This window comes from Oreochromis niloticus, linkage group LG23 (genome assembly GCF_001858045.2).
Source record: "Oreochromis niloticus isolate F11D_XX linkage group LG23, O_niloticus_UMD_NMBU, whole genome shotgun sequence".
In the NCBI taxonomy this organism is placed as follows: domain Eukaryota; kingdom Metazoa; phylum Chordata; class Actinopteri; order Cichliformes; family Cichlidae; genus Oreochromis; species Oreochromis niloticus.
Window position 1 is genome coordinate 1,739,304 of NC_031986.2, and position 14,806 is coordinate 1,754,109.

Consider the following 14,806-nt stretch of genomic DNA (forward strand, 5'->3'; position numbering starts at 1 on the left):
ACCAGGAGCTCATCAATCTCTGGTTCAGGAAGTGACTCAGCAATTTCTGTCCCCCTCACTTTTCCTGTCTTCTCTGCATTTTACTTTTCTTTAAATGCAGCCTACTTAGTCTGTCAATATTCAGAATTTCACTGTCTGCATAGGGCAACTCACTCAAACCTGGCGCTGACTGAGAAGCTTTATTACCAGACCTAGTGACTACTAGCAGATCTTCACATGCAACATGCAGATTCTTCTCTTCTCTGTCCTTCTGTCTTTGCTAATAACTCCCCAAGAATTGGCATGTCCCGACCCAACACAATCTGGTAGGGAAGTTTATCCATTACTCCAACTGTAAGTACGTACTCCTTTTCATTAACTTGAAGGCAAACGTTGGCAATAGGATAATCAACATTATCACCGTGAACACACCAGACTTTCACTTTACCACAAAATGTGGTGTCACTAGGAAGACAATCTTGCCTGACAAGTGTGCGGCTACTGCCTGAATCCAAGAGGGCAACACACGGCTTTCCCTCAATGAAAACACAGATAGTGTGCTCCTGATCACTGGAGGGTACTAGAGACTCTGTTTCTTCCTCTAGCAAGTCAAAACACTGTGGTGAAAGACACGTGTAAGTCTTACTGACTTGCTGACCTGGGCAATCTGCCTTAAAGTAACCTGCTTGACCACAGGAATGACATACCAAGGGGCCTCTCTGCTTCACTCCTCTACCACGACTACTGCTAGTGATTGGAGAACTTTGTTTAGGGCCTTTAGCTCTGTACCCATTCCCACCCCCTGACTTACCCACAAAAACATTGGCTGAACTGGGTTTTCCTACCATGTACCCTTTTTGTGGGCGTCGGGCTGCAAGGAAAGCCTCTGCCATCTCTGCAGCTTCTTTTGAAGTGGTGGGGTTGCGCTCTTTCACCCAGGTCCTCAGCTCTGGGTTAAGAACTCTGAGAAACTGCTCCATCATGATGACATCTCCTATTTGGTCCTTTGTCTTTTCCTTTGGAAGCATCCATTTTTCATACAGGTCTTTAAGGCGCGTTCGCAGCTCTTTGGGTGTCTCATCGTCCTTCACCGTCATGTCGCGGAATCTGATTCGGTAAGTCTCAGCACTTATTTCAAATTTTTCAAGAACAGCGGTTTTTACTTTATCATAGTCCATTGTCTCTTCAGTGTCCATAGCAACATATGCCGCACGTGCTTTACCACTAAAAAGTGGAGCCAGATGCAGTGCCCATTCTTCTTGTGGCCACTGACACCCTGTTGCAATCCTCTCAAAAGTGGTTAAATAATGTTCAATATCTTCATCCTCACCATAGGGCTGCATCTTCGGGCCTTTCCAACCGCTTACTCTGTCCAGATTGGATGACTGTGGTGCTGTGGAAGACTCAGGGGGGTTTCCTCTCTGTTGAACAGGTTGCTGCACCTTTTGCCGTACTGAGGGGCTCAGAGACGTTCCGGATTCAGCTACTGCACCTTCCAACAGCATCTGATGCTCCCGGCGCTCCGACTGGACCTCCTGCTGCAGTTGGCTGAACTGGTGTTGCATTCTACGCCACCGTTCATCCTGGCGTTGTCTGTCCTGCTCCCATTTAGCCTCACGGTCAGCATGCTGTTGCATCAGGCCTTTTAATAAAGTTGAGAGCTCAGAGAGACTTTGTGCTTCGGTGCTGTGCTCACCCGTAGCTTCTGCCAGGTTGCCATCATCTTGGGCCTCCTCTGAGGGAAAATCTGCTGGCCCTTGAGGTTTCCTTGACTTGGCTGATTTCTGCATTGCTATCACCTATTGGCCTGGAGCCACTGCTGCTACCATTTGTGGTGTAGCATAACTTAAGCAGCAAGGAAGGTGATAAGTAAATAGCATTAGCAGACGATTGAAGTTCTTTTAAGCATACTTTATTGCTGGCATCTCCATTTTACCATATAACAATCAATCAGGTATGCAAAAATCCCACTTGCTTTATACAGGACTTTGCCCACACCTGACCTCGTTAGTCTCTACCGTTGAAACAAATAGGTCAGACCGGGAATAAGATTATGCATGAAACTGACAAACTCATTTACTCAGCTAAATGGTTTGTAAAGTAAAAGACTGCATACTATATAACTCAAAAGGCTACTTTAAAGAAAATAAACAATACTATAGAAAATGAAAAACCCTCCATTTGGTTACACCCAATGATGCAATCATTGACCTCATGACCCTATATAAACAGGAAGTACTGGGTGGCCCTTCCCATATACCTGTCTTAAATATAGGACCTGAATAAACAACATGGACACCATGGTAAGTATAACCAAAGCAACATAAAGAAACATAATTTACCAGACATTTGTCTGTGAATAGAAGAAAATTCAGATGACCTGATGGTTAGTAGTGTTTGCTTTAAAAAACATGCATGGATGTAAAGGATGTAACTACTGCTACCACAAACAAACCCCGAGATAGTGTGTGTTAAGAGAAGTTACACCAGCAATGTCTAAATTAAAGCATTATGGCTGACTGTAAAATAACAAAGAAATAAATTATCAATATGGTTAAGGGACAAGTGGTAAATGAGTTCATGCCTAACCACTTTGTCACACCCCTGTGCTGGACAGTGCTCTCCGCCACCATCAACAAAACAAGAACAGAAATGCCAACACAGCAGAGCAGTTCTGTCAGCACCTGGAGACCCAGCACCTTGCAAAGAGACTTTATTTGGGTTTTCTTTCCTTTAATTTGTCACATCTCTGTAACACTTTATATTGGAGGCAGTTAACTAACCTGTGCAGCCACCTGCCACGATGTAGCAGTGTCCTCACTGGGCTGGATGCCAAAGTTCCATCTCCTCTGCAGAACGTAGACTACAGGCTCGGCCGAGATGTTGAAGCGCGATGACCAGTGCACCTCCAGCTGGCCAGAAGACACTTCTTCAAAGGCTAGCTCCTTCCTTGGCTTCAGAGGAGCACCTGGACAGACAAACCATCCGCCACAGGTAAAATAGAGTACAGCTGAAGGGACTCTTATGAGCACAGTACTGTTCATCATCTGCTGTAGTTCCGCAGTGGGGGCATCGAGCTCTTAGTCAGCACCCACCAATGCTGCAGGGATTTGCAGATTTACTCAGGGAGAGAGAATTTCCACTCCATTTATTTGCGTAAAGGCCCAAGGGGGCATTTTTTAGGTTATCAGGACTGATAACATTAGAGTACGTATGGCTGCATGGGTTCTCTCTGGATACTCGGACTTCCTCTCACAATTTGATGACATCCATGTTAGGCTAATAATAAATTCTAAACTGGCTGTAAGTGTGACTGATTGGTGACCCAGGCTGTACCCCACCTCTCACCCACTGACAGCCGGGATAAGCGCTAGCTGAACTGGATAGGTGGGAGAAATGGACGCACGGAGCTTCTTTATTATTTATTTCCTACAGTCAAATCGTTAAACACATTTAAAGTGATGTGTTTTGAATAGCCAGTGGTTCTGGCTCAACATACCCTTGTAGATGTCACTGGGAGTCTGGCAGGTGTGGCCACAGCTGTTAGAGCAGCATTTCTTCTGAGCAGAGCATTCTTTGTCGTGATCACAGCTTTCCACACAGGCAGCAGCAAAACCACTGGCTCTCTGTGGAGGTGGACAGCTGCCCTGCTTCACCGTCAGCACAGAGTGAAGGAACTCACAGCTGGTCCCGCACTCCCAGTGCTTTCTGGGAAACACCCGCTGGATGAATCAAAGGCAAACTAGTTAGCACAGGTTAACTACTTTCACATTCTTCTGTTGGGCCTGTTACAGCATACTTGACATACGACAGTGATACAATGAATAAACGGTATGAATGTTGTCTGTGAAATATGATAATGTCAGGTTTGCATCAATAAGTAGCATTTAGACAAGAAAATTAAGAAAAGCGAGACAAAAAGAAGAGCACTGAATATGAATAATAAATATTTCCAGGAACAGAGTGATTCTCCAGGTTTTTATTGGGACAGAGTTTAACAGTTTATTTCAAACTGTGATTGCACAAAACAACCCTTGGCTGTTTTTATACTGTACTCAGAAAGCATACAATATGACTGGCTGTATGTTGCACCATACCTCACATAACTCTCTGCAGTTGCCTTTCCCCTTCATCTCCCAGGAGTCTCTGCAGGGCTCCAGGCACTGTGGAAGTCGAAGCAGTGTGAGCACGTTTAAAGTTTATGGTCAGAAATGAAGAAATACATTTGGAGGTTATACACAGTGAAGTGTTCATGTTTTATTGCTGAACACAAGAGTGTCAGACAGTTTAATGTCTCTGTGAAACTGTAGGTTACCATAAATTACAGCCTGTCAGATCTCGCTTTAGTTAAGTATAAATATTTCTAAAATTATTATACAAAAAAATGCAACGATGCACAAAAGAAACATACACAGGCACCCGCAATCAGGCACGGGCCAAAATGTTTATGGGTAAGGACATTCAACTGATTATACCCATAATATTACCTTCAATAAAATAAACAATAATTGGAGCTTTTTTCATGAATGTTATTTATTCATAATAATGCTATTTTTTCCAGGGGAAGTGGACATAAAAGCGTGGTCACATCAGACTAGTTGCAAAGTGAGGAAATCAGTACCTCCTGTCTCTTTGTGTGTAAGCAGAAAGACACCGTCTCATTATTTTTTACAGTAAGTTATTTTTCCTAAAAAGAATAAAGTGAGAAGGCCGACACTCAACATTATGGAGGTGCACACCTCAGTGTGAGGGGATTTATATTGCACTCGGGGGGTTTCAGGAGCATGTCAAGAATTAACAGTGTAGTCCTCTGCACCACAAAGCCCAATCCTGCACCAGTAAGCAGAGGCAGCCCAGGGGAGCAAGTGTGCACTGATTCTAATTTCATGCTGTAGTGAGAAACAGTGGGGAAAAGTGAAAAGTACGACAGCCTCACAAGGGCATAGCAAGTCATCTGAAAGTTCGAGGAGTGCTCCAAATGCTTAGCAGACAACTCACACACTGGAGAGGAAGTGACGCTTCACTAGCTCAGAAGACCTTTGATTGGCCTGGAAAAACAGTTTGTTGCACTATAAATTCAGACAAATCACAAAGTTATTGTACTCAGTCCTACAAATCTTACAAATATGGTATCTACTACCATACTTACTCTGGATGGCATTACGCTGACCTCCAGTAACACTGTTGGGAATCAGGATATGTACATCAATCCACATATTAAACAAACATCTAGGACTGCTTTCTTCCTTGTGTGCAATCTCTCTAAAATTAGAAATGTCCCGTCTCAGAGTGACGCTGAAAACTAGCTCATGCATTTGTTTACTTTCATAGAAAGAGCGAGCATATGTCTCCTATACTGTTAAATCCAGAATCAAATTGAAAATCCTTCTCCACAAATACATCAGGGCCCATCTTACACTCACAGTCTCTCATTGTGTCTCAGACTGTGGGTTTACTTGTGGTTCATTGGATATTTAAAAGTAGAATTGGACAAATCTATCACTCATACCCTCATAATCCAAACTGTAGAACTTTAATGTCAATAATATGTTTGCAACAGGCTTTAATAAGCTAAGCAAGTCGTAAAAGATCTACCCATGAATGATTTTTCATGTTGTCACTCTGATTTGGTAGGAAAGACCACTCTGAATAAAGATCTTACTCAGCTGGCCTCAGGCTGCTTCCCAGTTCTCTTGTGCAAAAACAAAACTCAGTCTAACGTTATATTACATAGACATAAAGCTGCAAGACAAGGTTCCATTAATTCAGTTTGCACCATTGTTTCTGCATTATTTCATACAATAACATGAACTGTGCATAATCATGACCGTCATCCTGGTCTCCCTCTCAGACAAATGGTTCAATCCACTTTGCAACACTGGGAGATGCAGTTGCTTCAAGAAATGATACCGACTCCTTTGATTCAGGTATGCAGCAAAATAGACCAGCTCAGAAAAAGAAGAAATGAAAAGACACATGCAAACATCTTTTTTGATGAAGCTTACAGTCTAGGCTCTGGCTCAGGAGACAGACCGGGTCATGTACCAACCAAACGTCAGTGGCTCAATCCTCAGAGTGTAACTGTGGCTTACAGTCACACATGTCTACTTGTGTGTATTTTCTGTAAAGCTTACAGATTTGTCATCATTTTCACTGCTTACAGGGTAGATAATAAGCTTTTGGGTTAATATGAGGCCACAGGCACAAACGCCCTCCGATGAAAACAAGCCACACATGTCCTGTTGTAGACGTGCTGAATGAACCAGGTGTCGGGTGCTCTTAGTGCTCCACGAGGAAGAGTTCAGCAGCATGAGCAAGATGAAAGAATACATTAAAGATTGTACATGAGTCCAGAAGACACGAGAAGCAGCATGTTGTGTGTGAGCGTCTGACCTGCTGCAGAGGCAAACAGAGATGACAGACTCGCTTTGTGTGTGATGTTCCAACGAGTTTGGGTCATTTGCACGCCACCTGACGGAAATATCTGTGCACAGAACAACAACGAGTGACAACAAATTCCAGTCACTCAGTCAGGAGTTTTATCTGTTTGTTCTTCCAATATCACAGATCAACCCAAACAATACTGAGTTTGCTGTCACAGCGTGAGAGGCAGTGTACACCCTGGTCAGGTCGCCCTGCAGGGCTAACAAGGGAGAGCTGCAAAATGATTTGACATGATGTACTGTATACAGCGCCATGCTGAGTCAACCACATTGTCAAAATTCCACATCTTTTAATCAACAAAAAGGGTTATGAAAGTAAAAAAAGGCAAAACTCACAGCCAGTGATGTGTACTAAGAAAGATAAAGGAAGATACGGGGAAGAAGAAGTTGCTGCAAAATAGACTACAGAGTGTGGAACACACACTGTCCTGCTCCGCAGTGGAGTGTCTGATTGCCCTGTTCCAGTCCTGCCATCTCCCATCTCCTGTCCACGCTGTCCACAAGAGGACGCTTCCACTAATGCAGACTGACATTCCTACTCTCATGTCATTCCCTTTGTACCTCAGCATCAGTGAGTTTTCTGCCCCATTTCAAGCTTAAATCAAGCATTTTATTTCACTACTCTGAAGATGAAGCAGCCCATGAAATGTATTTCTTACTAAAACAGGAACCACCCTGTTCTTACTTACCAACAATGCACAGCAGTGTGTGTGTGTCATTATATTATTAAAATGGTGTGCCATATTTCTATTTATGTGGTCATGTTGTGTGGACCTGCAAAAAACTGTAACCAAGTCTTCACAAGACAAGTCATCGTAATTCAGGATGTTAAATGGGTTTAATGTTAGGGTTAAAGTAAGGCCAGGTGGAGGTTTGGACCTGGGTTGGTTGGTGTTGGGGTGAGGTGAGTTTCAGCTATGGTCAATATGTCAGCACAGTGTCTTCTAAAATAATGGAAATATTATTGTGCTGTTGTATTATTTTCACAGGTCATTCCATCAAGACCTAAAGACATTGAACATATTGTTGGAAGAAGCTGAAGCCCAGGCACAAGATCGAGCCTGGTGGCGTTCGTTTGCCGCCCGATATGCCACATAAGGCATGGGAGGAGCTAAGTCTAAGTAAGTCTGTGTTATTTTGGCAGTGGATGTTCCCTATTCCTCCATGACCAAACAGAGCTAATGGAGCAGACATCTTCTCTGCTGACCGTGTAAAATGCTGTTCTTTTGGTTCTTGACACTGTTTGATTCACTGCCCAGACAAACCCCACAGAGACCAAAAAGGCCCCGTGTTTATGTCTTGTTTCCTGTTTCGACTGCCGGCATTGTCTTTGAAAATGTTCCCGATTTTTGAACATCCACAGACGAACTTTAACTTTTCCCAGCAAATTACTTCTCAGGTACCTTGTTTGCTTGAAAATATGAGTTCGAAGCAAGGAAGGAATGAAAAAAATGATTTTCTGGCTCTTAATCAAACATCACATCAAGGCTGTTGTGTATTGAAGTACACTAATTACTGCTGAGTGGTACTGGAAGAAGGTCATTACACTGCGCTCGATGCCAGTTTGTCTATGTTTCGAGCTAAGGACACTGGTGTCAGCGCATGACTATGATGCTCTCTCATTGTTCCAATGCCACAGTGCCATCTTAAGCCTTTTTTAAGAGCTGAATCGAACTAGACTGTGTGGGAGTGTCTTGTTAATCAACTCTGGCATTTCCAAATGGCTATATGCCTGGAGGAAATAGTGACAGAAGGATTAACAAGCTCTCATTACCACCAGAGCCCATGAGGATGACATGAGGCCAAATGATCACAAGCCAAAGTGATAGGCTGTCTCACAGCAACAAGGATAAGCAAGCTTATCATCAGACCTCTCTAAGATTAAGAGCTGGGCAGGGGTATGTTGAAACTGGGACTGTCATGTTAGCCAGACTCAGAAGTCTGAACAAGACACGAGTAATATTTTATAGCACAGAGGAATATTAAAGATCTAAAGTTGTCACTAGGAAGATGTTTTATCTTTTAATGTGGTTAATATTTAAAGTGCTGTTTGTCTGTAGGTATATCTAAAACTGTCTAGATGCATGCTCAATAATCCAGGTAAGGAAATCTGGAGTGAGGCCCACAACCAGCCTCTGTGTTATTACTGCTGAGCTTGAGTAGGTTAGACGACATCCATGTTTCGATGTCGCGCAGACAGCTGACAGGTGATTGTGGGCAGAGATGAGTGGAAGATTTAGTACTTAGACAAACATATGTATCGTCATTTAAGTTTCAAACTTTATTTGTAGTTCTTAAATGTTATCCGTCTGATATTTTAAATATGCATGCTTATCACAGCGGTCTCCAACCTTTTTTGCTCCACGGACCGGTTTAATGTCAGACAATATTTTCACGGACCGGCCTTTAAGGTCTCGCAGATAAATACAACAAAATAAAACAATACGACCGAGACAAAAACTGTGTTTTTTTGCAAATATCATAATAAACGCGAACTCACTGTGTAATTGTGTAACTTTATCAGCAGCATCTCCTGAAATGCACCAACAACACTGAGAGTAACATCCTCCTCTCTGCCCCTTAATGCTCTCTGGTCGCTATGGTAACGTGTAAATATTTCTTTCAAAATAAGACACACAGATACAACACGGGAAAGACCCAGGGAAACCGAGTTAACGATACAAACCCTGAAAACCATAAATTTCACACCCGAGCCTCAGCTCTCGCAGCCCGGTACAGAATTGTGTTGTTTGGTACAACTCACGGACCGGTTCTGTTTGGTACTGAAACGTGGTACGTTTGGCCGTGGCCCGGGGGGTTGGGGACCGCTGGCCTATCACATGAGTGTGTGCCAACATCATTAAGCCTTCCCCTGATATTTGCACATACAGTTCAATTCAGTTTAATTTATCCAGCGCCAAGTCACAACTACAATCACCTCAAGGTGCTTTATATTGTAAGGAAAGACTGTACAATAATACAGAGAAAACCCGAACAATCAGATGACCCCCTGTGAACAAGCACGTGGACACAGTAGGAATCATTAGAATCAGTTTTTATTATCCATAAAGACTGGTGGCATAAATCAATCAATGAAACTACAGGCATAAGGACATAAAGTTGTGGACGACCTCCAATTTCCTTCTAAACTCAGACAAAAAAAAAGTTTTTATATTTACCACTAAAAATCTCAGAAACATGGTGTCTAACCGGATTCTTAGGGCATTACCTTTGCCTCCATTAACATATTTCTAGGCTGGACTACTGTAATTCATTATTACAGGATGTCCTAAAAAACTGAAAAGTCTTCAGCTAATCCAAAATGCTGCAGCAAGAGTCCTGACAGGGACTAGAAAGGGAGAGCAGATTTCTCCTGTTTTGGCTTCCCTTCATTGGCTTCCTGTTAAATCCAGAATTGAATTCAAAATCCTGCTCCTCACATACAAGGTCTTAAATAATCAGGCCCCATCTTATCTTAATGACCTTGTAGTACCATATCACCCCATTAGAGCACTTCGCTCTCACACTGCAGGCCTACTTGTTGTTCCTAGAGTATTTAAAAGTAGAATGGGAGGCAGAGCCTTCAGTTTTCAGGCCCCTCTTCTGTGGAACCAGCTTCCAGTTTGGATTCAGGAGACAGACACTATCTCTACTTTCAAGATTAGGCTTCAAACTTTCCTTTTTGCTAAAGCATATAGTTAGGGCTGGGCCAGGTGAATTTGAACCATCTGTTATACAATTATAGGCTCAGACTACTGCAGTACTTTGTGTGATGACCAGCTCTTCTTCTTCATTCATCTCTTTTCACTCCCCACATGGTTATATACTACTGCATTGTGTCATTTTTGTCTTCTCTGTTCCTTGTTTTGTCCTGTCACATTAAAATTTTAAAAAAATATTTATGCCCAAAATGGTGACTTTAAGTTAATTCATTACATGTAAATTTTCCATGTAATTTGGGTATAAATGTTACATTTAATGGAATCTGATATACAGTCAGTTCATACAAAGGATATTTTCCTTAATGTTTAATTATTTAGATAAATAACCCTTTTATTTTCTATAATTCAGTTACATTCTTATCAAAATTATTGCTTGATGTTGTTTGTTAGAGTATCTCACGTTGATAAGCTTTAATTTGGGTTTATTTTGCAGCAATGGGACATGGGCAGCTTGCACAGGACAATGATCTCAGCAGCAAATCTACAACACAAAGGCTGAAAAAGAAAAGACTCAAAGTGCTGCAGTGGCCCATCACAGTCCAGAACTCAGCCTGGCTGAAATGCTGCGGCAGGATCTTAACAGAGCTGTACTTAAAAAAAAAGCCACAAACGTCAGTGAACTGACATAACACTAAAAAGGGGTTGGCCAACATTCCCCACATCAATGTGAGATACTAATAAGTCATATAGAAAAGGATTATTTCTAATTATTGCTGCTAAAGATGGTTGTTCAAGCTGCTGAATAATGGATAAGCTACTTTGTTTTTCACATAACTGGATTTAAAAACACCAGGACTACCTGAGCATCATTTCACAAAAAATGCCTTGACAAAATTTCAGATTATCAAAAAGATAGCTTGCAAACAGTGTCATCCATCTATTACTGTCTGCCTCTTTCATGACTCCTGATGTATTAACAGGGAAACTGCTATGATGTATAGGATGTCACAGAATAAAGAGCCACAACTGGTGATGAATGGCAGACTTAAGAAATGGGTAATAACCACTATAATCCACCAGCAGGTATCAGTACATACAGATGTACACCTGTGCACAGAGCACGCTGTCAGGTTGCATGTGGGCTGATTTATTGCTGCAAAAGCAAGGAGCATAAAACTACACGCACATAAGGAGAGCGAGAAAGAGTGATTTATTACTCTGAAAAACTCTAGCAGTCCCACATGACTTCCTATTTTTACACTCAACAGCTAACTGAAGCTCTTCAGTTCTTGTCCATGATCTAAAAGTGTATATGAGTGCAGTGTGTGCCAATAATTCTATTATTTAAATTCTGCATCTTTTCTTTCATACTGTAAAACAAGGGGAAATGTACATGATATAAATTTATATATTTTGTTCAGAGTCAATTCCAGGATTTTTAAAAATGTACTAAGGGAGACCAAGTCAGAGGGCCCGTGGGAAATAAGAAAATCTATTAGACATAAATACAGAGTTGAGAAACGAGGGAACAGAGAGTAGGGAAGTTGTTTTGTATTCAAAACTGCATGGTAATGGAAGTATTTGCATCCTTACAAAAGTCCAAAAATACTTCAATAAAGTGCTTCAGATTGAATAAGGAGCACATTCACGTTACATGCATCCATGCATTAATGAGCACATCACTTTAATGCTGAAGTTTGACCTGATGCCTCATAAACTTCTAAATGTGTTATACTGTATCAAAATAGCACAATGTAAAGCACTTTCGACTACAAGCCACATTCAAATCATTTAGTGCACTTCACCCATCTTGCATCCACACTTACAACAATTAACTTAAATTGCATGTAGTGGGCAAACCCACACAGGGAGGAAGAACATGTAGTGTGGCCCAGTTAACCGGGAGATTTATCCAGGAGGTGAGAGTGCTATTAGCAGGACTGCACCACCCACAGGTGTTGTTATTTTCTATGGAAAATCAGAATACTTCATGCAAATGAGGTTCAGGAACAACTCACTGTCTCAGGTTTGTGTGACGAATGGAAAATCAGAAGGACGTACTTTTAAAAATGTTTCCTACCTTTGCACACTGTTTATGATTATGACACCAGCCCAAGGATCCGTTATTCTGAAGACGAGACTAAAATGAGGAAGACAAGGACATAAGCATAAATAAATGGGTCGGTCTGAGTTAAGCACAAATGAATCCATTTTAAAGCTGAGTGAAGTCACTGATCAAGCTGTGAGCCTGCAAAGATTTGTTTTTCAGAGGAACTTGAGAAACCAACAGGTGTCTAACTTTGCAGATTGTTAAAGTATTGACTAAGAGCACAGCCGTCTAGTGCTAACTCTGTTCATTGAAATAAAGCATGCAGACCTCAGCTCAGCACACACACATGATTATACAGATACTTTATGCACGACCTCCACGATCTTTTCCACCAATATTCAAACTTCCAAAAATGTTGCTCTTGTCGGAGCAGCTTCTGTCTTTGGGATCAGACAGCAAAGACTGATTGCAGGCCTGTTACTCTGATGTTTTTAATCCTTTAAGAGACTGGTGCTGAACAAGCTAAAAGAACATCACACCCATCCTTCCCTGCCTAATGTGGATTCATTTTCCAGCAGGAACAGAACAGACTGCCAGTTGTCTCTTATCACAGAACAATCCAGTACAACCGAATTCAACCTACAAAAAAACCCTTATGACCTGGTTTTAAAAGACAAACATCCAAAGTGCTCAGTTTGAGACCTCAAGACAGGATGCCACTGACCAGTAAGTATTATCATGGTGGCTAGATCCATTTTTTAATTAATGCTGACAGTCTCTTGCTCTTCTGGATTTAAACCTGGTGACTTGGCAGGCCGCTGAAGTCTGGTGAATAAAATGACAGTAACAAGAAATGTTTGGTTCTTTTTAATCTATGACCACCTGGGGAATTGTTCAGTGTTCTTCTTTTTTTCTTCTTCTTTTTCCATTTCAAAGCCACTGAAAATGTTGGCAGCAAACAGTGAGATTGAAATATCGAACAGTGATTGATATCAAACGCTGTTTGCTCTGTTTTCTCTGTCTGTAGGTAAATGGAATATGAATGATTGAGAGCGGAGACAAATTGTCTTCTCTGGGTTTGGTTTTATTAAAGCAAAGGTCATTATGTCAATCAACAGTTTTAGTTATTTTGTTATCTGCTGTTTTAACTGAGCTAGCATCAATTTCCTGAAAAGACTCCTTCTACAGAATCACAGGAATCGTATAATGAAAAAGTATTCATAGCCGTTGACTTTTTCCATGCAATTTTTGCCCATTCTTCTTTGCAAAATAGCTCCAATTTAGTCAGATTGGATGGAAATCATCTGTGAATCCCAATTTTCAAGCCTTGCCACAGAATCTCAGCAGGATCTAGGTGTGGACTTTAACTGGGTCATTCTAGCACTGGTCTAAACCACTCCAGTGTAGTTATGGCTGTTACCAGTTAAAGCTGGGTAAGCCATGTGAGGCCAATGAGCCATGCAGTGAGAACTACTGCATCAGGTCGATAACTGGAAATATCACCAGCGTTAACAAATGAATCATTTCTAAATTTTGTGAAATTAGAAATCATAACAGAGGTGCTGGATCAGACTGAATTAGATAGGACAGTGGTGAATCACTGACATGAAACATAAAAAATATACTATGGCCATACAGGACAAGTAATGCTTTTAACTGTGACTTTCACAGGAGCTTTGTGAGGAATGGAGCCAAAGGATAATTAGTGGTGAAAAACCTGAGGGTGGACCTTAACTATAATAGTCTAAATCTAAAACAGGGTACAAAGGCTAGCCCTACAATAAAGTGACATGCAGATTCACAAAGTCAATGTGAGCATGTTTCACACTTCAATAGTTAATGAATTGACATGAGTGCTGGGAATACTGGCTACTGTAAGACTAGGAATGGCAAGTGATGTATGAGTGATACATGTCTGAGGTGCAGCTTTGAAGAGCTGGAACTAAAGCAAGGACACAGTACAGTAGTCTACTTCTTGGCATGTTTGAAGAGACGAGCACCACAGCACACATTCATGGTTTTTCTCTTACGGGCTGGACCATCATTCTGTGCAGTTTCATTGGACTAAGTGAGGCATACTCGAAAGCCTGAACCAAGGAGCCAAACTGCAAGTGTGTGTGCGTGTCAGTGTGTGTGTGTGTGTGTGTGTGTGTGTGTGTGTGTGTGTGTGTGTGAGAGAGAGAGAGAATGACAGAAGAAGAATCTGTTTGAATAATCACTATAATAAGCCGTATGGTCTATTCTGGCCTGCCTTTCAGTTGTACAGTGCTTCACTCTGTGTGAGTGAACATCAAGCATGACTGAACTTATTTTTTTCATTTTGTCAACTTCATAATATCACTATTTTATATAGTTTCAGACTGTTAGGATTTTATGATATTTAGACGTCATGTCTAAAGTAAAGTTTTTTTCGTTTTTCTTGTTGAGTCAGTGTCTCTGGAGTATACTCACCAACATCCTAAGACCTTGTTTTGTAGTGTAAACATGACTTTCCATCACCTTGTGCACTGTTTTCCACACTGGTTTCCCTCAGCTTTCCCTGAAGTGCCCATATCTGACAGCACATGTTTCCTTTTACAGCAGTATATATAATAAGAAATATATTTACTTATATTAAAAGTTATTTTATTAACGTAATGTAACCTTACATGAAAATGAATGCACATATCTAT

General features: G+C 41.4%; 1 protein-coding gene across 3 annotated transcripts in view; it reads right to left on the reverse strand.

Moving 5' to 3' along the window:
- anos1a (anosmin 1a) overlaps nt 1-14,806 on the reverse strand; it is a 44,435-nt gene that overhangs the window by 18,204 nt on the left and 11,425 nt on the right. For all 3 annotated transcript variants that reach the window (XM_025902748.1, XM_005459206.4, XM_019352281.2), the window contains exons 3-6: nt 12,165-12,224; nt 4,077-4,142; nt 3,479-3,701; nt 2,763-2,947 (exon numbers count right to left, since the gene is read on the reverse strand). In XM_025902748.1, the coding sequence (XP_025758533.1) occupies nt 2,763-2,947; nt 3,479-3,701; nt 4,077-4,142; nt 12,165-12,224 (534 nt within the window). The remainder of the gene's footprint in view (nt 1-2,762; nt 2,948-3,478; nt 3,702-4,076; nt 4,143-12,164; nt 12,225-14,806) is intronic.